Source organism: Penicillium argentinense, assembly GCF_028826775.1.
Source record: "Penicillium argentinense strain IBT 30761 chromosome Unknown utg000011l_segment0_segment0, whole genome shotgun sequence".
NCBI lineage: Eukaryota > Fungi > Ascomycota > Eurotiomycetes > Eurotiales > Aspergillaceae > Penicillium > Penicillium argentinense.
The window spans coordinates 523,135-547,919 of record NW_026622670.1 but is presented as its reverse complement, the minus strand read 5'-3'; the positions used below and the strand labels follow the sequence as shown (position 1 = coordinate 547,919).

At 52.9% G+C, this 24,785-nt stretch overlaps 8 protein-coding genes across 8 annotated transcripts; 4 read left to right on the top strand and 4 right to left on the bottom strand.

The window, feature by feature from the left end:
* Positions 1-35: 35 nt before the first annotated feature.
* Positions 36-2,869, top strand: N7532_011215 (uncharacterized protein; the record flags this gene model as incomplete). The annotated part of the gene is given in 2 exon segments (XM_056623706.1): positions 36-54; positions 69-2,869. The coding sequence occupies 2 exon segments, from the start codon at positions 36-38 to the stop codon at positions 2,867-2,869; spliced, it is 2,820 nt and encodes a 939-aa protein (XP_056468694.1).
* Positions 2,870-3,349: 480 nt separating this feature from the next.
* Positions 3,350-4,479, bottom strand: N7532_011214 (ATP phosphoribosyltransferase; the record flags this gene model as incomplete). Its single annotated transcript, XM_056623705.1, has 4 exons — positions 3,350-3,723; positions 3,793-4,284; positions 4,370-4,404; positions 4,463-4,479. 4 exons carry the CDS (start codon positions 4,477-4,479, stop codon positions 3,350-3,352), a joined length of 918 nt encoding a protein of 305 aa, XP_056468693.1.
* Positions 4,480-5,125: 646 nt separating this feature from the next.
* N7532_011213 (40S ribosomal protein eS28) lies at positions 5,126-5,705 on the top strand (the record flags this gene model as incomplete). Its single annotated transcript, XM_056623704.1, has 3 exons — positions 5,126-5,186; positions 5,356-5,439; positions 5,644-5,705. The coding sequence occupies 3 exons, from the start codon at positions 5,126-5,128 to the stop codon at positions 5,703-5,705; spliced, it is 207 nt and encodes a 68-aa protein (XP_056468692.1).
* Positions 5,706-6,531: 826 nt separating this feature from the next.
* On the top strand, positions 6,532-7,384 carry N7532_011212 (uncharacterized protein; the record flags this gene model as incomplete). Its single annotated transcript, XM_056623703.1, has 2 exons — positions 6,532-6,615; positions 6,734-7,384. 2 exons carry the CDS (start codon positions 6,532-6,534, stop codon positions 7,382-7,384), a joined length of 735 nt encoding a protein of 244 aa, XP_056468691.1.
* A 1,870-nt stretch (positions 7,385-9,254) lies between these two features.
* Positions 9,255-12,732, bottom strand: msh3 (mismatch repair protein MSH3; the record flags this gene model as incomplete). The annotated part of the gene is made up of 3 exons (XM_056623702.1): positions 9,255-10,742; positions 10,799-11,892; positions 11,949-12,732. 3 exons carry the CDS (start codon positions 12,730-12,732, stop codon positions 9,255-9,257), a joined length of 3,366 nt encoding a protein of 1,121 aa, XP_056468690.1.
* A 1,849-nt stretch (positions 12,733-14,581) lies between these two features.
* N7532_011210 (uncharacterized protein) lies at positions 14,582-17,446 on the bottom strand (the record flags this gene model as incomplete). Its single annotated transcript, XM_056623701.1, has 1 exon — positions 14,582-17,446. One exon carries the CDS (start codon positions 17,444-17,446, stop codon positions 14,582-14,584), a length of 2,865 nt encoding a protein of 954 aa, XP_056468689.1.
* An 892-nt stretch (positions 17,447-18,338) lies between these two features.
* Positions 18,339-19,446, bottom strand: N7532_011209 (Rab geranylgeranyltransferase subunit beta BET2; the record flags this gene model as incomplete). Its single annotated transcript, XM_056623700.1, has 3 exons — positions 18,339-18,467; positions 18,542-18,987; positions 19,068-19,446. The coding sequence occupies 3 exons, from the start codon at positions 19,444-19,446 to the stop codon at positions 18,339-18,341; spliced, it is 954 nt and encodes a 317-aa protein (XP_056468688.1).
* Positions 19,447-22,537: 3,091 nt separating this feature from the next.
* Positions 22,538-24,547, top strand: N7532_011208 (uncharacterized protein; the record flags this gene model as incomplete). The annotated part of the gene is made up of 1 exon (XM_056623699.1): positions 22,538-24,547. The coding sequence occupies one exon, from the start codon at positions 22,538-22,540 to the stop codon at positions 24,545-24,547; it is 2,010 nt and encodes a 669-aa protein (XP_056468687.1).
* Positions 24,548-24,785: the final 238 nt, after the last annotated feature.

Genomic DNA, 24,785 nt, shown 5'->3' with positions numbered 1-24,785 from the left:
CCTGACCAATTCCTCCTTCGCCATATATATCCGCCATGGCCGCCATTTTCGACCGTCCTGACCCCCAGGCCTTGCGCCCGGCCTCACCCCCGACGCCGCACGAACAGGCCCGCAAAAACATCAGGAAGCCTACACCTCCGAGTCCTCGCCGAATGTCATCGAGTCCGACTCGCCCTCCCAGTACTCCTCCTTCTCCAGTTCCGACAGCGATGACCCGCTCGCCGAGTCGGAGGTCGTCGACGAGGACGACGCCAGCGGCGTCGTCGGCGTCAGTATCGGCCGCGCCCAAAGCCGCATGAGAGCGCGCGCCACTCCCGCGGAGGAGAAGTCGCGAATCCTGAGTGAGCAGGGGGGCTATTTCTCGACGATCCCGGATCACCCTGGTGAGGATGGACTCTTTACGTCGGAAATCACAGCCGAGCCCGAGTCCGTTGATCCCAAGTCCGTGCAAGCCCAGGAACAGCAGGAGCAGTTGCAGCTGCAGGAATGGAAGAATCAGCGGGCGACGCATCCGCTCGCGCCTTTTGTGCCGGTGGAGCATCGTGTGGCGCGAGCCCCCCACAAGGAGCTTTCTGCGTCATCGGCCGTGTTGCCAGGGTTCAAGGAACCCAGTGCCACTGCTTCGAATCAGAGGTCCAGCTTCACCCGGTCCCTGTTGAAGACCTCGCTACCCCGTCGGCCGCGAGCGTGGTCGGGCGAGTTGAAGAAGTTCTTTCCGGATCTGGGGTCGTTGACGAAGCGTCCGTCGCTGTCGTTCCGGTCTAATAATATTTATAATAACAACGACGCTACCAACGCACAGAGCCGAGCACGTAGTCAGACGGTGGGAGGAAACACGAAGCAGAGAAATGGATTCGCATTGACAAACTCGTCTTTGGGCCGTCACTCGCCGTCTCCGCCACGGCCGAATGGAAGTGCCTATGAAGAGGACTTGGGAGATGATGCCCGGCCCATTTCAGAGCTGCAGTCGATTGATGGAAGTTCGGCTGTAAAGCATTCTTTTTCGCGCAGACCGAGTGCGGCAATGCCAAAGCATCCTCCGAGTCTGCGGAGATCCTCTTCGGATCAATCGCTATATCTGCGCGCTTCTTCCACTGCATCGTCATTAGAGCAACGACCTCTTTACGAGAATATTCACTCGCAAGTGAACAGTCGATTCAAGGCCATCAAAGACAGCCTGCAAGATTCAAGCAGCCGTTTGCTGAGTATGCCTTCATTGCATCTGCAAGATATTCGCTCCGATTGGAGTTCTCGACCGTTCTTCGCCGAGCCTGGAGCTCCTCCCCAGGGGGCTCAGACTGGCCCCAAAGGCATGCATGGGGCATCTATTCCTCATGCTGCAACCGCGCCTCCGCCGCCGAAGAATTATCCTCAATCCACCCATCCGATTCTGGAAGACGCAATGTCCGAGTTGACCGGCGACGTCGTGATTCTGGGAGGTTACCGAGGCTCGATATTGCGATCTGCCAAGCCTCCGCACCGTCAACTCTGGGTTCCTATGAAGGTGGGACTGAATCTGCGTAAAGTCGATTTGGAGGTCGGATTGACGCGAGAGGACGAGGAGCGCATGGAGGAGTCGATCATTCCGTCTGGTGTGCTATCCCACGTTGGCCCCGTCGACGTCTGCCGACGCCTCATGAAGCGGCTGCGTCAAAGTAAGAACGCCACGCGCGGTGATCTTCGCGTCTGGGATTATGGCTATGACTGGCGACTGAGTCCTGAACTGCTCTCCGCCAGACTGATTGCCTTCCTCGAGCGACTACCCTGCAATCGGCCGTCAATGGACGGGTCTCTCAAGAGCAACCGCGGTGCCACGGTCATTGCCCATAGTCTGGGTGGGCTCATCACCCGCCACGCAGTGAACCAGCGACCCGATCTCTTCGCCGGTGTCGTTTATGCCGGTGTACCTCAACACTGCGTCAATATCCTTGGTCCGCTCCGCAACGGCGACGACGTCCTTCTCAGCTCGCGAGTCTTGACCGCCCAAGTGAACTTCACATTCCGGACGAGTTTCGCTCTCCTCCCGGAAGACGGGCACTGCTTCATTGACAAGCAATCAAAGGAAGAATTCCGGGTCGACTTCTTCGATGCGAATAACTGGGAAGAATACCGTCTATCCCCTTGCATGGGTCCAGCTCTACCCCCACCAAACACCGGCAGAGGCTTCAAGGATCTCGCAAATATCGGCAAGCGATTCTCCATCGGCCCTGGGCAGCGTGACTTGCAGGACCTCAGCCTTCATGAATCGGATATGTCGGGGACGAATGACCCCAACACAACAGAATCAAGCACAGAAGAAGTTCTCCGCAATACTCGTCCTCTCAGTGTCCCCACTGCCGCCGCAATCGCCACCTCAAACAAGGCAAGTGAGGGCTTACCCCTTGACGGACTGATGGGACCGGTGGTGCAGCCGCGCGGCGGTGGTATTGCAAACAAGATCTCTACCACGTGCACTATTCCCAAAGCCGCTGCTACAAAATACCTCCAACGCACCCTACCCGAGGTGAAAAAGTTCAAATCAGAACTCAACTTTCAACCATCCCACCAGGCTGAGAACCGCTACCCACCCGTTGCAGTCCTCTACGGCAAGAGCGTACCAACCGTCTACGGTGCCCGCGTCACTTCCCGAGAGGCCATCAAGCAACAAGACGCATATGACGATCTGGCATTTGCAGCCGGCGACGGCGTCTGCCTTGCATCTGCCGCGATGTTGCCGCCAGGCTACAGGATCATCAAGGATGGTCTTGTGAAGAGTGACCGCGGTCATGTTGGGTTGCTCGGTGATCTGGAGGGTGTGGGACAGTGTCTCAAGGCTATTGCTCGGGGTAGAAAAGAGGGTGTCGGTATGGGGAATTCTCTCTCAAATTGATCGGGCCCCGTATATACACCATTCTATATAGGTGTTGGATTACTTTGGTTTTTGCTGCATTTGCATTTGCATTTTTGATGATACCACCATGCATCATGATTCTTGTATGGCTGTCTGGCATTGGCATTTTTGTACGATAGGTGGATGGCATATATATTATGAACAGAAAATTAGAACTTACTAAAACAAAAGTGGATTTGAAAAAAAATTCAAATATATGTGTATTCATTCTTTTCATATTCATTCTCAACTCGCTGCATAACCCAATGCTCTATATACTGGATATTTCAATCCTTTTTATCTTCCAAGGGATCCCCAACAGCAAGGAAAAGAATAACAACCCAAAATCATCAAAGCAATCATGAACCGAAACCAAGAAAAAAAGAAAAACCCCCGGCTACATCCAATCAAAGAACATATCAATTCCCAAAACTCAAACCGGTAAGGTTTAGACAAGACAACTTGAAGTAGATCAAATATCTAATCCGTCCGCGAGTTCGCAATATTCAAAACCAGAATATCCGTCGCACCAACCTTGCTCAAATCATCCATAACAGTCGCAATGCGCTTCTTCTCCACCATCGAAGAAACAGCCACCCAGTCCGCCTCTTCGAGGGCGGTAATTGTGGGGGCGCGCTTGCCAGGGGTGATCTTGGAGGCAGTGGCCAGCTCGGAGCGGGGAATGTTGTATTGGCACAGAACGAATTTCTGCGCGGTGATGACGCCGCGGATGCGGGAGGTGATTAGGTTGAGGAGGTCGTTGTTTGAGCCGCGGGATTTCACCAGCACGGCTGTGCTCTCGATGACGGTTTCGATGGCCTTGAGGCCGGCGGCTTTCATTGTTTCACCGGATTCTGTTGACATAATTTAGTATTTTTACGAGAAAGTATGCGACTACCAGTAAGGATGGGGGTGGAACATACCGACAAGATCAACGATACCATCCGCAACACCGAGCGCACAGGCAGCCTCGACACTACCGCCAACATACTTGATCTTGGTGTTCAGCTTAGCGCCAGCCTGGGCACCCTCCAGCTTAGTGAAGAAAGCCTCCGACAGCGCAGTGAAGCTGGTCACGACGTTGCGGCCGATCAGTTGCGAGGCAGTGTCGATGTCGCCTTTCTGGGGCACCTGGACCTGCAGCTTGCAGCCGCCGAAGCCGAGGTCAAGGATCTCCTCCACGCCGGAGGTCTCGCCGGCGGACAGGGTTGCGTCGTGCTCAGCGACTTGGTCGCGGCCGGTGATACCAATGTCGACGCGGCCTTCACCGACGAAGGTCGGGATGTCGGCGGCGGGCAGGAAGATAAGGGCGATGGGCAGGTTCTTGACGAGGGCGATATCGAGGCGGGTTTCGCGACGGAATTGGACGTCACAGCCGGCCAGTAGGTCGAGGGTGGCTTGTTGGAGACGGCCCTCTGTAGGTGGAGGTGTTAGTTCAGGGCCGCGAAGGCCGTGGTTTGATTTTTGGCAAGTTGTTTAAGGTTAGATTGGGGCACTTGCTCTTTGGCACGGCGAAGAGGAGTCTTCCTTCCAGGCTGGGGGAATTGGGCGTTAGTGGTCGTGCTGTATAGCTTCTTTGTTCGAGTGACTCACTGGTTGACGAGATCCATAGCGGACGGCGGCGGAGGCGGCGCGGGGTATTAGAGCGCGTTTGTCTGGGGTGGGGGAGGAGTAAATGAAAGAAAAAGAAATTAATTCAATTGCAAGAGAGTATCAAGTTCTCTTAGCGCAATTGGTAGTGTAGGAGAAGTGCCGTGCTAGTAGAGAAGAGGGAAGCTCGATGCGGCAGAAATTGGAGGGGCAGCCGATGCCGGTGTAGACGGGAGTGACGCGGGACCAGGGAACAAGCCAGCGCGGCGACCGGGAAGTGCAGAAACAGCCCACGTGGGGGTAAAAGATAGTCGCGGGAGAATCATGCTTCAATTTAATTGAGTCATAATCTTGTATCTACTGTGCTCTATCTTCTCTCAGGACGAATTATCAATGGCTCGATATCAACTGGTAGAGCGCAGAATTGGGTGCCGATGGGGCCGTGTAGAAAATATTTATGCCCGATCCCTCAGGTGTCGAGGCGTCACCCGCTGACCGATCTGCGCTGAGTCATCTGGTGCCTGCCGGCTCAGGTGTCGACAGCCCTGAGCCCTCGCGTAATTTGGAACCCACACAAGGCAAAATCATCTTCACATCCGCCTCTTCTTCCAGTCCACCCGAAACTATCAACCTCGTCGTACGAGCTCAACGCCCAACCCCTCCAAAATGGATTCCGCAAAGCAGCCCGTCAAGCTCGTCAAGGTGACCCGTGTTCTCGGCCGCACCGGTACGTGCCTCATATCCAACCCTCAAAAACACTCCAAAGACAATCCCCCACACACATTCGACCTCCGCCGGGCTCTCGCGCCCCCGATCGCCCGGATGATACAACACAATCGATATATGGAATCTTCAGAGCGCAGCGATGGCTAATGTGTGATTTTTCGTTCGATTAGGCTCCCGTGGTGGTGTCACCCAGGTCCGCGTCGAGTTCATGGACGACACTTCCCGCTCCATCATCCGTAACGTCAAGGGCCCTGGTATGCGATTCCGATTCTGTTAAACCATACGATGCCGCTACAATGTCCAGCAAGAGGAGGAACCGTGTGCGAGATCGCAATCCTGAATTTTGAAGATATTCAAGATGTGCAAATCTTGGGGAGAAGTCTGGAAATTTTGGACATCAGCATCAATCTCTCTCTACGAACCATAATCACTAACATAATCTCTTCCCCCGCATATAGTCAAGGTTGACGACATCCTGTGCCTGCTTGAGTCCGAGCGTGAGGCCCGCCGTCTCCGTTAAAAATCCCCTCCTACGACAATTCACTCGCGCCATGTCTTTCGTATCTCTTCGTCTCTCCAATATCCCTCTCGTCCGGATTCATTGATCGTTCTTCGGCCAAAAACTGTGTCCCCGCTTTTTCTTTCTTGCCGTACCTCTGACTCCCCCGACTCCCTCATCTCAACCGCCGCGCCGCCCACTTCGTCACTCGCCTCGGGTCATCTCAAGACCGTCTACGACTTTCTTTTCCGAATGATCCATCGGAGGTGGTGGTAATGGGTGGATGGACTTTTTGAGCGGTTTCCCGTTCTCGAAAGGTTCCTGAAGTCGATCCTGGGTTCCGTACGGGAGAGAGAGATGGAGAGAAAACGAGCAGATTCAAAAAAAAGACCTGTTTATATGAGAAATGAAATGAGGTTGCGCGATGGCTGGTTTGTGGATTTGTGGGATGGTCTGGTCTGGTTTGGTTTGGTGTTTTATTACATTCACACGTCCATTTGGCGTGCTTGCATGGGCTCAATGCGACAAACGAGGTTGTGATGTGTCACTTATTTTCTTTTCCTTGGCTGCTACGCGGGTCTTAGAAAGAAAGACGCCGAGACTTAAACCAGGTCTGACCGACAAAAAGAACAATGGAATCCAAAAAAAAAAAATTTGAAAATCCGGTTCTGCCATGTCGCGATGTATTTCGTACTGCCTGTCGTCTCGGTGCGGCTGTAGATCTTGTATTTGACCCAAACAGTGCTTCAGGCCTTCAAGTTGGGAATGCCGCATGCGGCAACAACCTACCCGAGGTTCCGGGGTTAGTCATGGACCTCGTATAAAACCTAAAGCAACGACTGACGACATGCCACTCCAACAACCCCGCAACAACATCAGATCGACTCCAAATATCCATTGCGACATCAGTATGGACACCGCAGCAAAGCAGGTACGCGCGCCCCGCCTTTTACCTTGCGTCTAGTGTTGTCACCAGCTTGATATCACAATCATCCCACCAACCGCGAGGTAATATTTCACCGCAACAGGATGAATGCTAAGGTGCGCAGAAAAATGTCGTCACCGCAGAAGAGTATCAAGAAGCACGCAAGCACCTGCTCAACCAAGAAAAAGCAGCCACCCACCTCCTCCAAAAGCTAGCAGAAACCCGACGCGATCTCCCCATGGTGCGGATCAACGACCCCACCAGATTCAAATTTGACACTCCGGCAGGCGAAAAGACACTCCTCGATCTTTTCGACGATCGCAAACAACTCATTCTATATCATTTCATGCTTGGCCCACACGAAAAGACCGGCTGTGGAGGTTGTTCCTTTTGCATGGACCATATCCCCGATCTGGGCCATTTGCATAGTCGGGACACCTCGTTTGCGGCTGTTGCTACTGCGTCTATCGAGGAGATCAGTGCCTTTGGTAAGCGGATGGGGTGGAAATTCCCCTTCTATAGCTCTGCCAAGACGCATCAGGCTTGGGAGGAGGCTGAAAAGAATGGGGAGATTGTGACTTGGAAGCCTGGAAATGGATACTTTGGTCTGTGTTCCTTTTTGAGGGATGGTGATGAGGTTTTCCATACTTATGAAACTTCGTCGCGCGGGGTGGAGATTATTCTTTCGACTTATCATTTGCTTGATATGACGGCTATGGGACGGCAGGAGCTGGGGAATGGTATGGGGAAGTTCCGGCTGCATGATGAGTATTGAAATATCACATTGATGGGTATTGGTTTTAACATATCAAGATAAGAAAAACATTAATATGTAGGTATACTTTGTGAAGCACCTTGACTCAAGAACAAAAAATGTACAAAAAGGCGAGCCGCATTCAGCATAAAACTGCAACGAATGAACCCCTAAATGCCCAAAGAATTAACCTCAAAAGTATACAATCTCACCTCTCATGAGCGTATGAAGCTAACTCAACTGGGGGAAGAGGTGCCTCAGAGCTTGGGTTGGGCTTTGGGCAATTGTCACCGTATAGTTCCCAGCGATCCTGGCGATCAAGCTGGCTAGTCTCCTCAGTTGCTCCAGTATGATAAGTTGCGGGTGCCAAGCTATCAGGCGTGAAAGTCGACGATGGTGATCTGCGCAAATGCCGGACAAGCAGGAATGCTAACCCAGCCAATGCAGCCATGCCTCCAAGTCCTACTCCAACACCAATGCCTGCTTTTGCACCAGAGCTTAATCCGCTCGTTGTGCTAGATGTATTTGTGCCGCTGCCTGTATTCGTTGGGCTCGATGTCTGGGTTGGGCTGGATGCGCTTGTACTGGAGGATGTGGTGGACGAAGTAGTGAGATCGCTGACCGGATTCGGGACTCTGCTGGATAGATGGACATCCCACGAACAACCAGGCCGTCAAACCGGTCGAAGTCGGAGCCTGCGCTCAGGAAGCGGAAGTGGTATTCCTCGGTGGCATCTAGGTCGGCATCGGAAACATCGACCTCCCACTGGTACGAACCGCGGTCTGAGATTTTCACTTCGCCTAGCAATAAGAGACATCATGGCTGATCCAAGTCGGGAGTCCTGTTGGCCAGTCACGGGACACAAGATGGAGTTGGATGATGTTCGGAAAAGACTCTCCTCTCTCCTAGGTATGTGTAACTGCATTAATCTCCAGCCAAGTTTTGGCGTGGCTCAGAGGTGAATATTCGTATTAATAGAACGGAAAACACCCAGTTTGATGGATCGTACGTGCGCCGCGTCTTTGAATCATGCACAGTTTTGGTAGCAATTGCCGAGCCTTGTGGCTGGATTATGACCAGTCGGATCTACTTGTTTCTTTGGATCCATCTTCCTTGAGGGGGCCATGCTCACCAGAACTGTAATCGTGGGAGGTAAATTGCGGCTCAGTTCCTTATATTCTTTCTATCTGCGTCTAGCCTCTGGACACTGATTGTCGTGATTCAGGAATCCCAGATTTGGATGGATCTGAGCCACTGATAGCAGCAGAAAATGAAAAGAGGAGATTATCTACCGCGCCAAGGACAACTAGGCGCTGTTGGTGGAAGGGATTTACGATTCCTCTGACGAACCTCATAGCCGGTTCATATTGCGCCATGATGGGATAAGCATCGGGCATGACTGCCCTGGTATAGTCTTCTCCGCCTCGAAAGTCCCTTCAGTGTCGATCACGACGAACAGTTCATTAATCCGTACGCTATATGCATTTATGTCCTGAATTTCAAATCGAGATGGTCTCTGTTGACCCCAAGAATCTTGTTCGGCCCTCACTTCCCGACATTAAGGGCAAAGGGGATCAGTCAGCCTGATCTTGCATATCGCAAGCACGAATGTGCCTTGGGGCGCAACCTCGAACGCCACGATCTGCAAACGCCGGCCAATCATGTCGACTCTCCCATAGATGCATTCAAGACCACTCCTTTGGTCCTCCCGTAACTGCCGTTCGTTTCAACAGAAATCTAGGGTGCCTAGAACAAGACTGACCATGTACTCGGGCTCTTACCATGGTGTCGGTATAGAGTTATTCCCTATAGAGTTAAAGAGATGCTTAAACATTGAACATGCCACGTGGTTCATCCCGAGATACTGTACAAAAAGCTAAAGAATACAAGGTTACAGCTGCTCGGCGCTTGCCATCAACCGATCAAGAAGATCGTCCTTCGGCTCGGACGCATCGCCCTCCTGCACAACACGTCCTACGGCACCAACAAGCGCACCCAGCCTCTTCCTCCGAATCAACTCCTCAAGTTCAGAGCTCTTTTGCTTCGCAACATCCAGCAACGAAGAAGGCAAGTTCGCCAGCCGTGCCACGTTCAGTCCATAACTTCGATGCGCGACGCCCTCAGTCACTTCATACAAAAATGTAATCTCCTCGTCGCCTTCAGAGCCAGACTCCGTAAATCGCATATGAACATTCCGCAGCGCGTTATCCGGGAATGACTGAACCATTCGCGAGAGATGTTGGTAATGCGTGATGAACAGCGTCAGCGAGCGAATCGAGCGAACCATGTGGTCTAATACAGCCTGGGCAATGGCGACACCATCGTGAGTCGATGTACCACGACCCAATTCGTCGAGAATCACCAAAGACCGTGGCGTTGCTTGTTTGAGAATATCTGCTGTTTCTGAGAGTTCGACCATGAAGGTTGATTCGCCGGCGAGCATGTTGTCGAATGCACCCATGCGCGTGAAGACTGCGTCTAAAAGACCGAGCTTTGCAGAAGCGGCCGGGACATAGGAGCCTATTTGACCCATGATAGCGATGAGCGCGACTTGGCGGACGTAACTAGATTTTCCGCCCATGTTGGGACCTGTTACAAGGAGAGCGCGTGTGCCTTTGCCTTCGAGGTTTGTGTCGTTAGGCACGTATGAGTCGGTGAGAATTCGCTCGACCATCGGGTGTCGACCCTGCTCAACATGGAGGCAGGGTTCGTCGGTGTATTCTGGTTTGACGTAGCCGGGTTGCCCTGCAATCTCAGCGAGAGAGAGGAGACAGTCCAATGTAGCGAGGGATTGGACGCAGTCTCGGAAGGATTGGTATTGAACTGCGATATCGGCCAGGAGGGATTTGAAGGCTTTGTCACAGGCCGCGGCGAGAGCTTCCTTATGCTGATCACGTTGGCGGATCATTTGGATGACCTCTGGTGTGTGGAAACGAGAGACTTTCTTCGTTCCACTGACTTTAACCCATGATGCTGGAACTTTTCGGATGGCGAGTGAGTTGTTCTCGATTTCGATCAGGTATTCGATTCCTGCCACCGTCACGTACTCGATCTTCTTTCGGCCTAGGCGTTCTTCGGCCACGGCGAGGTGCTCTTGTAGATCGTGTTCTATGCTAGCAATGCCGCATTTTTGATCACTGATGTCGTCAGTCTCTTCCTCTTCTCTGAAGAAGGAGTATTTGTCGTCGCTCCGGGCAGCGTGCATGTTGATTTTGTTTAAGAAGCGAGTGACGTCTTCTAGGATTGTTGGAAGAGATGCAACAGCTTCGCTGATGAGAGTTGACTCAAAGCCTGCATCTGCTGGTGACTTGATGTCTGAAAATTCCATTGCAATCGTCTGCATGGTCTGCAAAACAGTGAGGAGCTCGGGCCTGGTGCACTACGCCAGTGTTAGTAAAAGAAAAGGCCGCCATCGATATTCAAGTTGGCGCTTACCTTTCCATAGTAGATTCGAATAAGACTCTTCTCCAGGTCACTCTTGATCTTATTCAATAGCCGTTTCACGCGCTCCACAGGAACCGTTCGAGAAGGATTCGTGAGCTCTTCCACGGCATTAGTGCGCTCCTCCAGTCTGACTTTATCAAGCAAAGGCCTCCCAACCCAGCGTCGAAGAAGCCGTTGGCCGAATCGTGTCTGTGTCCGATCCAAGGTCCAGAACAAACTCCCCGTCGCAGAGTGATCGGTTTGGTTCTGATAAATCTCCAGGCTGACCAGAGTGTTCCCGTTGATTAGCATATGTGAGCGAGCTGAGAATGGCTGGAAATACTTCGTCAAGTCAAAGACGTGCTCCAGACCGTACTCGGACATATGCTCGATCATCGAAGAAAGACAGATCGTAACGTTTTCCGGCAACCCAAGGACATTCTGGAGCAGTTTGGCTGCCTGAACATCCTCCTCCGTGCCGGTGGCATTCATCTTGCCTGCATAAAACCCGGAAACATGACTATGTGCTTCGGCGGCCGCTGTCTTTTTTTTCGCTGTCCGCTCAACACGCACTGCGTCTCCGAACACATTCATCTTGCTTCCGGACAGGTGCTGCACAAGTTTCTCGCTAGCCTTGGACATCTCGCCAACAATCAGAATTTCGCAGGGCGCAATGTGCAAAAGTCGAGTTTCGATTTCGCTCCGCATAAACCCATCCTCAAAGTCGTCATATATCACATCGCCCGTGTTCGGTTGAACGGCCACGATACCAACATGCACACGCTCGTCACTGCCCCAACCCTTGGCATTAGTCTCGGTGATGCAGAGCATGTACCCTGTGGCAGGGGAGGCTCCCTCGGTCGCAGCCGTAGGGCCCTGTAGACCCTCAACATCATCAATATAGGTACCCTTCGTGTAAAGATTGGTCAATTTGCGCACAAATGGCGCATTGCGATTATCCCCCGCAGCCTTGAGAGCGGCCGTCTCGATTTGCCGCACAACGCCAACTTTGTGGCCTGCCGTGATCAGACGCTTGACGTGGACATGTAATCGGTGAACAGGAATACTCGCGGAAGCAAAGCGGTCGATGTGAGCCTCTGACGGATCTGGAACTAGGGCATTAGCATCGTACTCCGTCATATGCTAGACTCGATCTACTCACGTTCGTCAAATCGGAATCTCCCCGGTATACACATTATTCCAAGTTCTTTGGCCGCAATTCGGGCATCATCGCCAAAGAACCGGAACTTGTAGCCGACCTCAACGACCAATACCGTACCCATATGCTGGCGTTTAATCTCAATGACTTGCTTTTCCATCGGCGTAAGCTTGCTGCCGCCCTTCTTCGCACCCTTACCCTTCGTGGGCGCGGGTGCGGGCTCGTCCTCTTCATCGCCTTCTTCCGCCTCCGCTGCGCCGGAGAGGTCATTTGTAACCGCTCTTCCAATTCCAATAAGACAATCGGGTCCTCCCAACTTCTTCACAAACTGTTGATGCAGCTTTTCCTTTTCTTTCTTCCACTGTTCGTCCTCGGCGTCGGCCTCGTCGGCGGCGGGTGCAGTGGCTTGGGAGCTTTGGAACTTGAAGATATCGGTACGTTGGCTGCTGGTAAGTTGGGAAGGCTGGGGAGGTTGATCGGGATTCAACTCCTTGGTAGTCGGTATGGGCTCTTCACTTGACGCGCCTTTGGCTGCGATTCTTGCGCGCTTGGTCGGCGGCACCACGATGTCATCATCCTCCTCTTCGTCGGGTTTGGATTCTTCTGGCAGGTCTGACTCCGCATCCGGCACCTGTCGCTTCTTCGAGCTTGCTTTTTGTGGTGTTGTAGCGTCGTCGGAGGCTGTTGGCTGAGAGGAGGACTTTCCACCGAAAAAGCTCGAGATGGTTGCTTGCTTGCGCTTCAGGGACGGGGAAGGCGCTGGCGTCTGGGAAGAGGTGGGCGCCATTCTGTGCGATGGCCGTTTCAATATTCGGGCCGTCGTGTAATTTTGGGGTTTTTCGATCGATGGAATCAAGAGCAAGCAGCAGAGCCATACACTGCTTAGCCCAGTTGACTCCGCAATCACCGAGCCCGACGCGTTGACGCGCGGAGGCGTTAAGTGGCTGCTGACTAACTCGACCTACGCGCGCAAAAGTAACTAGTGCATGCACTTGAGGGAACTTCAAGTTGACCTTTTTAAGACTACTAGCGAATGGTGCCGCACGAGAGATAAATTATGAGGGAATAAAACGTAGTTTATTTACATTTTTGGCCTGCGCCTTCGGCAATTCCATCCTAATGGCCATCGTAGTGGACAATGTTGTATGTCCACAAGAAAAAGGAGTACCGATCACACACCTCATCCTCCGATCCGATATCAACTCTCATATCCAGTAAACAAACAATTGCGCATGACCGTGTGTGCAATCCTCTAGCCTCTAAAAAATACCATGCGATTCAATTCGCGCCGCCAGCTAAGTAAGGCGGAGCAACCTCCTGCCATTGCAACTTGTGAATCGTGTCGTCGTATGAAACATGTGATCGTGGAGACTTGTTATTGTGTAGAGCGTATGGTCACGTGAATCATGTAGTCGTATCAATCGTGTAGGCTTATGAAACGTGTGCTCGTATGAAATGTATGCTTGTATCGATTGTATGGTCGTATGGCCGTGTGCGTCGTGTAGTCATATTCTTCGTGCGGTCGTATGAGGGGGTGTAGTTTGAGGTTTTGTGTAGATGTTGAAAGACGGTTGGCCATGAGGTATGTTTATTTGGGGGGAAGAGGGAGGGGGTAGATGGAGAGGGAAGGGCGTTGAGTCATTAGGCCGTATGTAGTTTATGGGGGGAGGGGCGTAGAAGATGAAAGCGTTTGGCCCTAGTCTGAGTGGATGCGGAGATGTTGAGAGAGGCGTTGAGCCATTGGGTTGTGTGTTTGTTGAGAAGAAGAGGGGCATTTGGCCATGTAGTATGAGTGATTGGAAGGGTCGTGTAGACGCTGACGGTGTGTAGCCATAGCTTGGGGGATGCGGAAATGTTGATATGAAGGTTTTTGGCCATCGGGTCGAGTGTAATTTCCAGGAGGACCGGGCGTAGATGCTGAGGGGCGTTTAGCCATGTAGTTTGTGGTTTTGAGGGTACGCGGAGATATGGATGTGGAGACGTTTAGCCATCGGGTCCTGTGTAGTTTAAAGGGGAGAGGGGTAGACGTTGAGCGGCTGGTTGTGTGTGGTTTGAGGGATGCGGAAATGTTGATGTGGAGCCGTTTGGCCATCGGAATGTGTGCATTTGAATGAAGTGGAAAGAGAAGCGTGATGTCGTAGAGAATGTATGTCGTAGGTATGGAGTGATGACCTTATGAATCGTCGCGGTCGTCAGCAAATGTGGTGAGAATCATGTAGTTGTGCGGACGCAGGCCATGGAGATGAACAATGTGCGCCTGCTAAACATTCTGCAGTCCGAAAGACTGTTTTTCAGTGGGAAATAAATGATGGCATGACTTTGCATGTGAAGTGTTTCAAGGAATGCAGTGTGTGTGGCAACGTTTCTGCAGTCCGGAAGACTGCTTTGCAGCGGGAAAGAAATGATAGCACGACTAGGGCATGCATGTGAGGTGTTTCGACAAATGCAATGCGTGTGATAATGCTCGATCTCTGCTGTTCATGAAAATGAAACGATTCTTCAAGAATCGCGGGCGAACGAGGCAAAATAGATCGTGTCGAGAGAATTTTGAATGTCTGGCCTATGAGTACAATTCTCGTAGAATTGATAGCCCACGTCGGTCGACAAGAAGTAAGCCCATCGATCAAAGTTTTCAGTTACATCAAGATTGCGCACGGCACCCATAGCCCATTCATAAGCAAACGCGTTGTGGAGCTGCTGGTCATCTGGCGTCGACCGCTTGCGGTATCGACTGCCCGCCTCGGTCGAAAAAAATCAAGCAATAGATTCAAGATTTTGGGCCTGGGAGCAGGATGAAGGTTTTGATATCCGGGCCTGTAAGCATCTCGGAGAGCTTGTGCAGCCCAGCTGCGAAGGAGCTTGTCGAGAGGTTGCTGTTTCTCTGGCGTCAAGCTCTTATAGTATTCATCACCTTCCTTTGTCAAAAGGTATCGCACCACGGGATCTGACTCGACCGTTTCGTATGTAAAGGTTTTGTCGCAGGCAGCAAGGGACGTCTGGTGGAAATCCTCGGAATGTGGCTGCGAATTATCTGTCGACGCGGCGGGGGATTCGGGAGGTTCGTGAAGCGGGTCGTCGAAGACAGGGCCCAGGATTTCAGATAGGTTGGCCGTAGTGTCGTAGTCACTGCTGTCGGGCTGGATGGTCGGCTGAAGAGGAGAAAAATCCAAGTCGTCTTGATTGAAGGTGCTTTTCTGTTCGAGTGGGGAGCTCTGCTGTTCATAAGTGCCGCTCGACTGAACGAAGCTGGTTGGCCACTGGAGACTTAGTCCATGGCCAATGGAATATGTGCTTGAGGGTTGGGGGATTGATCCGTAAGCAGCGAGACGATTGCTTGTGAAACTAGGGGTTGGTCCAGCAGGATTTGACTGACTGACAGGGCCACTGGGAGTGTAAGAGCTTTGTGATTGGACATTACGTCCATCAAAGACACTGCCAGAGTCAATGCCGCCGGTACCGCCAGGATTGAGAGGTTTTTGGCAAGCAATGTGGAAAGAAGGATCAATGTTTGTGAGAGAGGTAGTGTCTTTGATTTGGTCATCCACGGGGTGTTGTGAGAAGTCGATGAGATTGCCAATGACGCCGGTACCACCAGGATTGAGAGGGGTTTGGCAAGCAACGTGGAGAGAAGGATCAATGTTTGCGAGAGAGGTCGTGCCTTTGATTTGGTCATCCACGGAGTTGTGTGAGAAGTCGATGAGATTGCCAATGACGCCAGAACTTTGGTCGCTTGGCTTTTGGTCACTGTGTTGGCCCGAATTGCAGCTGGCGACATCGCCGCTGGGAGCGTAGTCGAAGAATGAAGTGTCGAGGAGATGGGTAGAGCCCATGGCGTCGAGATATTGGTGGCTTTGTTCAAAATCGGTAGAGAGAGGACCCGGGTATTGACCTTGAGCTGTTGGTTTACCGCAGTCGAGGGAAAATCCAGAACCCATGTCGCCGGGGCACGGGTGGCCTTGTCCAAAATCAGTAGGGCGAGAGTTTGGGTATTGGTCTTGAGGAGTTGGTTCACCGCAATCGAGGGGAAAGCCAGAGCCAATGTCGCCGGGGTCTGGGTAGCTTTGTCCAGAACAAGTAGAGTGTGTGTCCGGGTCTTGGCCTTGAGGTGTTTGAAGGCTGCGGAGGAGCTTTTCAGAGAATTGGTCCACACCAGGAGAAGTGTAAGAGGTAGGGACAGGTCCGTCGATGGGGGTGCTTTGGATCTGCGTGTGAGAATATTGTGTCGGGGTTTGCCCAAACATCTGATCCTTGAAGACATCGAATTTGTTCTTGAAGGGTTTATACATCATCGCATTGCCAGTCTCGTCCTTGCCCTTCTCCGCAGGTGGTTGTACCACAGGGCGGTCCGCACGAAGGGGAGATCCCTGGGATCGTTGTCGTCGGTGTCGAGAAGGCTCGTTCTTTCTGGCTGTACGCTTTTCGATCTTGCAGCTTCGGCCTTTCACAGGGACGTTTCTCTCGCCGACACCTTTCGTGGCGTTACCTTCCTCGGCAATGCCGCCCACACCAATGTCGACTTCGGTGGGTTCTTCTTTGACAACTGGCATAGGGTTGGCGGGTTCTTCGTTGACATCCGGCATAGGGTCATCGAGATTTTCGTCAAAGAACCAAAGATCTTGGTCCAGCTCTTTGGTGGTTTCTTCATCGGTCTTTCCATCAATGACACGCATTCTCACGAAGTCGGTGGCCGCAAGGAATCCTCGGGGGAAAGAAGAAGCGATGTTCCCAAACACCTCTTGGGGAGTAGCTTTGATTTTGAAGACTCGTTCCAGTGCAAGTACCATCTTGGCACGCTTTCCCAGCTTGGCATAATGCTCTGAGGGCTTTGTCTGGTTGCGCATATGGCATTCTTCTTCCGATGCGGACACGAACGGTTTCTCCAGTTCATCTTGGTCGGTATCGCGGTTGTGTCGATCCTTTTCGACGGGAGTCACAATCCATGGATGGAGATACCCCATGTATCCGACAGGTTGTTGATCGAATGTTTTCCCCTCGGCCGAGCGCCGTCTAACATGGGCATTGGATTGGGTCCCGTTGCCCTTGGTAGCCTTCCCTGTGGCACGGTTGGATGTCTTACGACGTGATGCCGAAGACTTTTGGATGTCGGTAGATGATGAAGACGTTGATGCTTCCGTCTTCTGCCTTTTAGTGGAGGCTTGGTGAGAGGATTCAGCATCGCCATCCTCGGCCTTCCGCTTCTTGGCTTCGTTCTTTTCGGTGCGGTCTCGGAGGAGGCGACGGATGCCGGTGGTCCGCTGCCACTCGAGGTAGAGGTTCCAGAACTCATTGGCCTCTGGGTCTGAGTCCCTCTTAAGCTCGAGTTTGGCCACACTGGTTGCGTGACCCGCCGACAAGGCATGGGTCAGCAAGTGCGCCTCGTCCTTGAACCGCACCCCAATCTGCTCCGAGGTTTTTTCCTTGGAGCAGATCGGGCAGAAGGGAGGGGAGGGAGAGGGAGAGGGGAGAGGAGGGAGAGGAGGGAGAGGAGGTTGAGAGTCCATTGCACCTCGAGTATCGGATCGAGGTGCGAGGGTGAGAGGCCCCGAGTCCTCGAGGACAAGGGGAGAGGAGGGGAGGAAAGCGACACGCGCGAGGAGAAGAAAGAGCAGGCTTCAGGGACGTGAGTCCCAAACAGAAGAAAGCAGAAGGAAGCAAGTGAGCAGGTAACTGCTCGATTGATCACTCGCAGTGAGAACGGCGAGGGTGGAAACGGAGAAGGTGGAAAGACAGAAAGAAGGTGAAAAAGTCGTGGGAAGGAAAAACAAAAGGGTCGCGAGTGCCCTCAGTCACTGCGAGGACGGCTCGTTAAATTCATGGAACTTTCCGACTCGCTAGGTGGTGAGGCAGGTACGCTGCGGCAGCCTACGCTGCGGCGGCCATAGATGGGAGAGGCACAACACTCCGCCGCGTGCCTGCCTTCCCGGACGGCAGGCACGCGCTACGGACGGTGTGGCACACCCTCTAAGAGGGCCCTGGGCTACCCAATTCCTAATTCGCAAGAGAATCATGGTCATTTCAAACTGAAAAGTCGGTTTTATTTGGTATCTTGCAGGTGAACTCGACGATGCGATGCTAAAGGTCAACTATGTGAATATGAATGTACCACGATGTCTTAACAACCTTCAAGGTCATTGTGGGATGGTATGAAGCGGAATAAGTCAAAGTGGGAATTGCTCTCCTCCCGCTTTGTATCCCATGATCCACGGAGCAGAAGAATCTTGGGTTATTAGATAGCGGGAGGAATAAACCAAAAGGTCAATGGTTGGCTGGAGTATGACAGCTGCGTGTACAAAGTCATTTTTACTTTGTTAAACACTTCGCAGTCACTGATTTGGGCATACAACTGGGTCTTGTTAAAAATACGATACGGCAATACAAGAACGATGGTACTCACTATATAGGATCCACCTCTTGCAGACCATCGACAACACCCAAGAGGCTCAGACCAGCCAGGCCAAAGAGTGTGTGATAGACATCGACCATGTTCCCCGGTCGGTCAGCAAAGCCGCCATTCTCAGGATCCTACATCAGGTTAGTGGGAAAGAACTTTTTTTGGAAGTGGTTGACGGTGGTAATAAGGGAATACATTGACGAACCTGGCATTGCAGTACAAACGCGGAGAGCTTCTTGCGATCGATCCAGTGAAGGCGGTCGATCATGGCCAAGCTCGAGCCAACCCACCACGTGTAACAAGCATCGACAAGCTTCTCCGGACGACCATTGAAGCCACCGTTGTCCACCTGCCGCTCACTGAGCCAAGCTCCCAGCCGGTCCTTGTTCACCAAATCCAACCGGCCTGCAATGGAGAGGGCTCCAATACAAGTGAACACCTGGCCGGCGTGAGACTCGGTACCCGGCGAGATGCCATACGCTCCATCGAAGTTTTCACAGCTTTGGACATAAGTAACAGTTTTGGGAACGTCGACCAGGTCAAGTAGACCGAGCAAAGACAAGGCATTGAGAGCACCATAGAGGAATCGAGTGTCAGTTTCACCCCATTGGTCTCCCATGAATGAACCATCGTCCCGGTTCTGCAGGCTGGCTATGACTGTACTCGTTTAGTATGCGGGAAACAAGGCAATTCACCTTCGAACGAATGGGAAGGGAGAGACCGTACAGGACCCGACTTTTTGTTTGCCCCCCGGCCTTGTTTGTCCAGCTCGTCCACGGCGTCGATAGTGACCAGGATCTGAACCGCAGAGACGGTGTAGAGCATGTGAGCATCGTGACCTGGGGCAGCTCCAAAGCCTCCATTGTCGTTCTGACACGAGAGAACAAAGTCGATTGTTTCTTCCCGTGGCAGGGCGTCCGGGTGACCGAGCAGATGCAGAGCTGTCAGGCCCCAGTAAACGCCATTGAGTCGCAGGTGCTCGGTCAGCCAGTATTGCAGCTCGTCTTTGCGGGTATCCAGGTTCTTGATGTAAGCCACATGTTTCGAGGTGTGCAATTCTTGCTCTGACGAGGTGCCTCCGGCCCGACCCGGGCCTTGTGCCAAAGACATGATTTGGTGAGGATGGCCAGGAAGTGAGTGGTACGCAAGGGCAGGTTAGTTTTTCGCGCTGAGGAAAAAAGCTGTTCCAGTGATATTAATTGTCGATCGAAACTCAGATCATGCTGTCATTGAGTTAAGATACATGAGCGGGGAAGCAACTAAAAGGCGGTGCAGAGCCGCGGCGCTAGCCTGGCAAATCAACCAGGTTCAACCAGTTGAATTGAGGACGGGATGGTCGTGTAGGCAAATTGTGGCGTTGAGCGAGGCCGAATCGGGGCTGCGGGTTTTGTGTGTGAGGGCACGTGAGATCACCTGATCGTGCCAGGTGTCGATTCTTGGCATGGTCGTGGTCGTGGTCTTGGTGCCTTGGTGCCTTGGTGCCTTGGTGCCTTGGTGCCTTGGTGCCTGGATATCTGGATGCCTTCATTCCTGAGGACGCCCTGGTCATGTGAGGGAAAGGCAATCCAGCGGTGTCCACTCCCACGAGCAAAGAATCCACATCTTGCACTCCACTGCAAGCCACAATCCTTCCCCCTGAGGTCGCACTGCACACTGCTCCGTGCGCCGAGTCCCCGCTAGTCTCGGATCGGCCATGCCATGTTTCAGGCGAAGCCTGCCCGTGCACCGCCATATCGAAGCACATGGAAGCCAGGCAGACGAGTACAGGAATAGTAAAACCCCACGGAGTCCCAATTCTACCAGAGCACTAGTAGCAACGGTTTACAGCGATTTAGAAGTTCATGATCTCTTCGTTTTTTTGGTAATCGATGCCCAGAGTTTAAGGATTTTCATGCCATTGTAGTGTCTTGACTTGTTGCAACCTTTCATTTCGTTTACATCGTCCTGCCGATCAAATATATAGATTGGGTACGCCGCGGCATACACATCCGAATACGCCAGGCCAGGTGCCCGCGACAGGCAAATGGAGCATTGTGATTCTAAAAACGAGACCACCCCACTTTAGGGCAGTGTAGACCCAAAACCAAGAGAGTATGGAAAAAGCCCCCGGGCGCTAGTTGACCTTCAGTGGGCACCGTCCGAAACTTGGGCCAACGATGCGACTAGTTAAGTGGAGGATGGACCCGGTGCAAGCGCCCGTACACGTTTTGTCTGACGACTGCCATGTACCCCTGACTGTCAGAGTGCTTGGAGGGTGCGCCACGGGAAGTCTTTCAATGCGATAACGATCTTCGATCGCACCAGGGGTTTCCCTTTGTCAAAAAAATGGGGATCGCTGGTATGTCCTCCCTTAAGGGACAATGATATCCAGCAGGCATCGGCTACCAGCTGGTTCGCCCCCGCCGAATTCGTCCATCCGGGACAAGGGCAACCGTGGATTGGCGACAGGAACACAATGCGCACCTCGGATTTGCTGTGAGAGTCAGTGGGACAGCCAGGATCTCCACCACCCGCCGGCTGATCGGCCAATGAGTAGAGTCAATGCTGCAACGCAAGACAAGCACATCATCCCGCCCGTGGCTCCAACTGCCAGACCCAGTGTTGAGTGTGGAGGCTCCGATCGGTGTGCTTGGAACTTGAAGTGTTGACTCGGGGATGATTGGTGAGTACCTGAGGCGACAAAGTATGTACCAGGCAGGGGGGTTAGTATATGGCGGAGACATGGCAGTCAGCCAAGTCGGCAGCTGGAGGATTGCATGGAGAAGGAATCCTAGCGCCCTCGGACCAAACGGACCCCAATTGCAGCATGATTTGCATCTGACTTCATCGCCATGATGTCGCGCACCGTCACCCTCCCCATTCGGTCCATGCGATGGCGACCCTTGGATCCGGTGACGTCGGCCCCAGGGGAATCAGATACCAGAGGTACTGATCGTAGGGTAACTCTGGGTTGGAGAGTAAACTTGAAGTATGCCAAATTAAAAAGCCCCCACAAGTACCTGCGGATTGAGTGACCCATTGTTAGTGCTGGGACAGGTTAGTGTGTCGGGGAGACAATCAGAGAGGAAGAGGGCGATAAGCGGTAGAAAAAAGATCGACTTCTGCTTGGCTTCGTGACTTGACCTTGCATAATCATTCCCCGCCAGCGTGGAATGTGCGATCCCCCTCGTTTTCCCTCATCAATTTCTCGCTCGACTCTTCACACGTTTATTGTCGCTGGCGCATATCCCGGAGAGGTTAGCGGCTGACCTTGAATTGCTCTGGTTACTGCAACGGCGCTAGTCCAGGCAACTCGACCGCTCCAACGCTAAGTCCGTTAGGCGTTAGGGGACTTACTTTCGTCCCTCTATCTTTCTCTCCTTTCCCGTGAACGTCACCTACCCCCGTTACGATCGTGCTTCTGATCCTGTCTTTAATTCTGTACTCTACTGTGTGCCGAACACTCGTCGCCCACCCCCGGGACCGCCTTGTCCTGCCGATCACTTGTCACTCGAGCCGGGAAAAGAGGGGGCATCATTTCCTCTACAAACATCTTTCGATTGAAAGTCGCTGCGCGAGAAAGGAAACCCACGCTGTCTCTGAGACATAACATGAGGGGTCCGGTAAGTACCGTCTGAATCGCGAACCCTCCCATTGTTGCTACAACCCTTTGGGTGCCTGGCCCTGTCAACAAAAGACATGAACGCCCTTTGGTGCTCCCTCGTGTTCCCTACATCTGTCATCGCTCCATGCGGTTTCACTGGTCTTTTTTAGATGTTTCGGTAACGCTTGATCTGCTTGAATGATCTTACTGACTGTATAACCGTCTCTGCAGATCCTACGTCGGCGATAGCGTTTTCCCACTGCCCACCCCCCGGACAGCGAGAACGTCCAAACTACGTCGATCGTGGCATTGCAGACAGTCGGCCAGACCGAAACACATCGGCTGAAGTGAGCAGTAGCTGAGAATTACTGGAGGTAAGATTACTAGTGTTCCAGAGAGAGGGTGTGTGTGATCTGAAGTGATCGGGTACGGTGCATATCAGCCCGCCCAGCCCTGGTCGCCTGGTTTGAACACGCATGCTGATCGAACTCACCCGGCAGCCGAACACCGTGTTCGACGACATCTCTCACTTCTTAAGCGGCGCATCGAGCCAGCGATACATTTCTTCCTCAAACATCCCTCCCAATATCACGGCCCTGGCCTCGATCGTCGCACAACATGCCGTCTCGACAGTCAACCGTGCCCAATCTCGACCTGAACTCTTTGAAAACAGACTCCAACCACGGCAAGCTCTCCTCGCCTCTCACCCCAGGCGCACAAAGCTCCGATGGCCTTAGCCCCTTGACACCACGCTCCCCAAAGTCCACCTCCAGTTCTCCGTTGTTCAAAGGCGCGACCATTCGTCCAGTCACCGAGGACTCGAACAGCAAGGCCAACAGCCCGGCAATTCCAACCTCGCCTGACGCCACGACCGCCGAACCTACCACCCCTGGTCTGACGGCCATTCCTCAATATTTCCCCTCCCCAAAGGATTCGCCGAAACACACCCGCGATGCATCCAAGTCATTCTTTGGCAATCTGAAGGCTCCGAAATCGTCCCACCGGGCACAACGTTCAGATAGCTCAGAGAACTCGACCGAGCCACCCAAGAGTCGAGGAAGCTCTCGAGACCGCAAGGCGCAAATGGCACCTAAACTGTACGAGTCCAGCCCAGATTTGCCGGGACTGATTGCTCAGTCGGGCGAGGGCGACAAGAGTAAGTACAAACACCGCCGAATTCCACGCTCTCTTCTTGCCGTGCACCGTTGGCCTAACAGTCCTTCAGATGGCAACGCCTCCACCGAAAAGAGTACGCAACAAAGTGGTCACAAGAAGGCCGGGACGGACCCGGATTCCGGACCCTCTAAGAAGGGAAAGCCGCGATTCACCAGCCTCCTGACCCGCTCTCGATCAATCCGAGTGGATGAGTCTTCGGGTAACAAAGCCGCCGGCCGACGTCCTTCTACAGGCCTTGCCAAGCTGGACGAGTTCAATCAGGGAAACACCAACAACCCCCCGCGCTCCGCAACAACTCGCCCAGAACGACCCGCACAAGGTGGGCTATACCCTCCGCCCAGTCGCCACGGAGACACGGCCTCTCTCAGAAAGGAACGAAGCCACGGAGGATCGATGGTCACGTCCGGCTCGCTCAGCCAGGTTTCTGGCGCATCGGCCGCCATTTTCAGCAATCTGAAGCAGTCCTCGTCTGGAGCTGCGGATCGGATTGGAAAGGCCGGCAAGGGTTTCTTCGGCAAGATCACCCGCAGCGGCAGTACGAACGAGCGTGAATTGATCAACGATGACTCTTACGTATGCTCTGTGATCAACCTGCCATTGATTGAACAGGCCAGAAAAACTCGAATTTGCAAGAAGCTGGAAGCATGCCGGGACAAGACTGAATTCTGGATGCCCGCACTTCCGTACCGCTCGATTGATTACCTCAACTTCAAGGGCTGCGAGGAAGAAGGTCTCTACCGCGTGCCTGGTAGTGGCCGAGAGGTCAAGCACTGGCAACGACGATTCGACACAGAGCTGGACATTGACCTATTTGAGGTGCCAGACCTGTACGACATCAACACCATCGGATCTATGTTCAAAGCCTGGCTCCGTGAACTGCCCGACGAACTCTTCCCCAAGGCAACCCAAGACATGATTGCCGAGAAATGCGCGGGTGCCACGACTGCTCCACAGATGCTCAAGGACGAACTGTCCAAGCTCCCGCCGTACAACTACTACCTACTCTTCGCCATTACCTGCCATCTCAACCTTCTACACTCATACGTTGACCAAAACAAGATGGACTACCGCAATCTGTGCATCTGCTTCCAGCCCTGCATGAAGATCGATGCATTCTGTTTCCAATTCCTGGTCTGCGACTGGAAGAACTGCTGGCAGGGCTGCTGGACCGAAAAGGAATTCGTTCAGAAGGAGAAAGAGATGGATGAAGCAGAGGAGAGGGCCGCAGCAGAGAAGGAAGCCGCTAGCCACCGGAGCGAGCCTCCCCAGTCCTCATCCAGCCACGAGCGTGCTGTTTCCTCCGGCTCTAGTTCGCAAGCCGAGGAGGAGCGCCCTCGACCTGAAACATCTCGCGGTCGAAAGGCCAAACCGAAGAATATTGAGACCTCTCATACACGAAGTATTTCCCAACTCCCGGAACTTGGTCCCCCACTTTCCCCGATCAAAATCTAAACCAGGCACACCCTAGTCGAGAATCTCCTCCGACTTTTACTGAAAAAGTCCTGAACCCAAGAATGTCTGTACCGGGCTTTTGGGCTCCCGTTCATCTCCCTTACAGGGCTCTACCCTTTCGGCTGGACCGATTGGCGGCAGCCCGTGAGAGACACGAGGTACCGACAGAGATTCCTAACATCACCTTCCCCTTTGCTCTTTGATCATGTCATGAATGATTACTGAACACTCAAGCTTT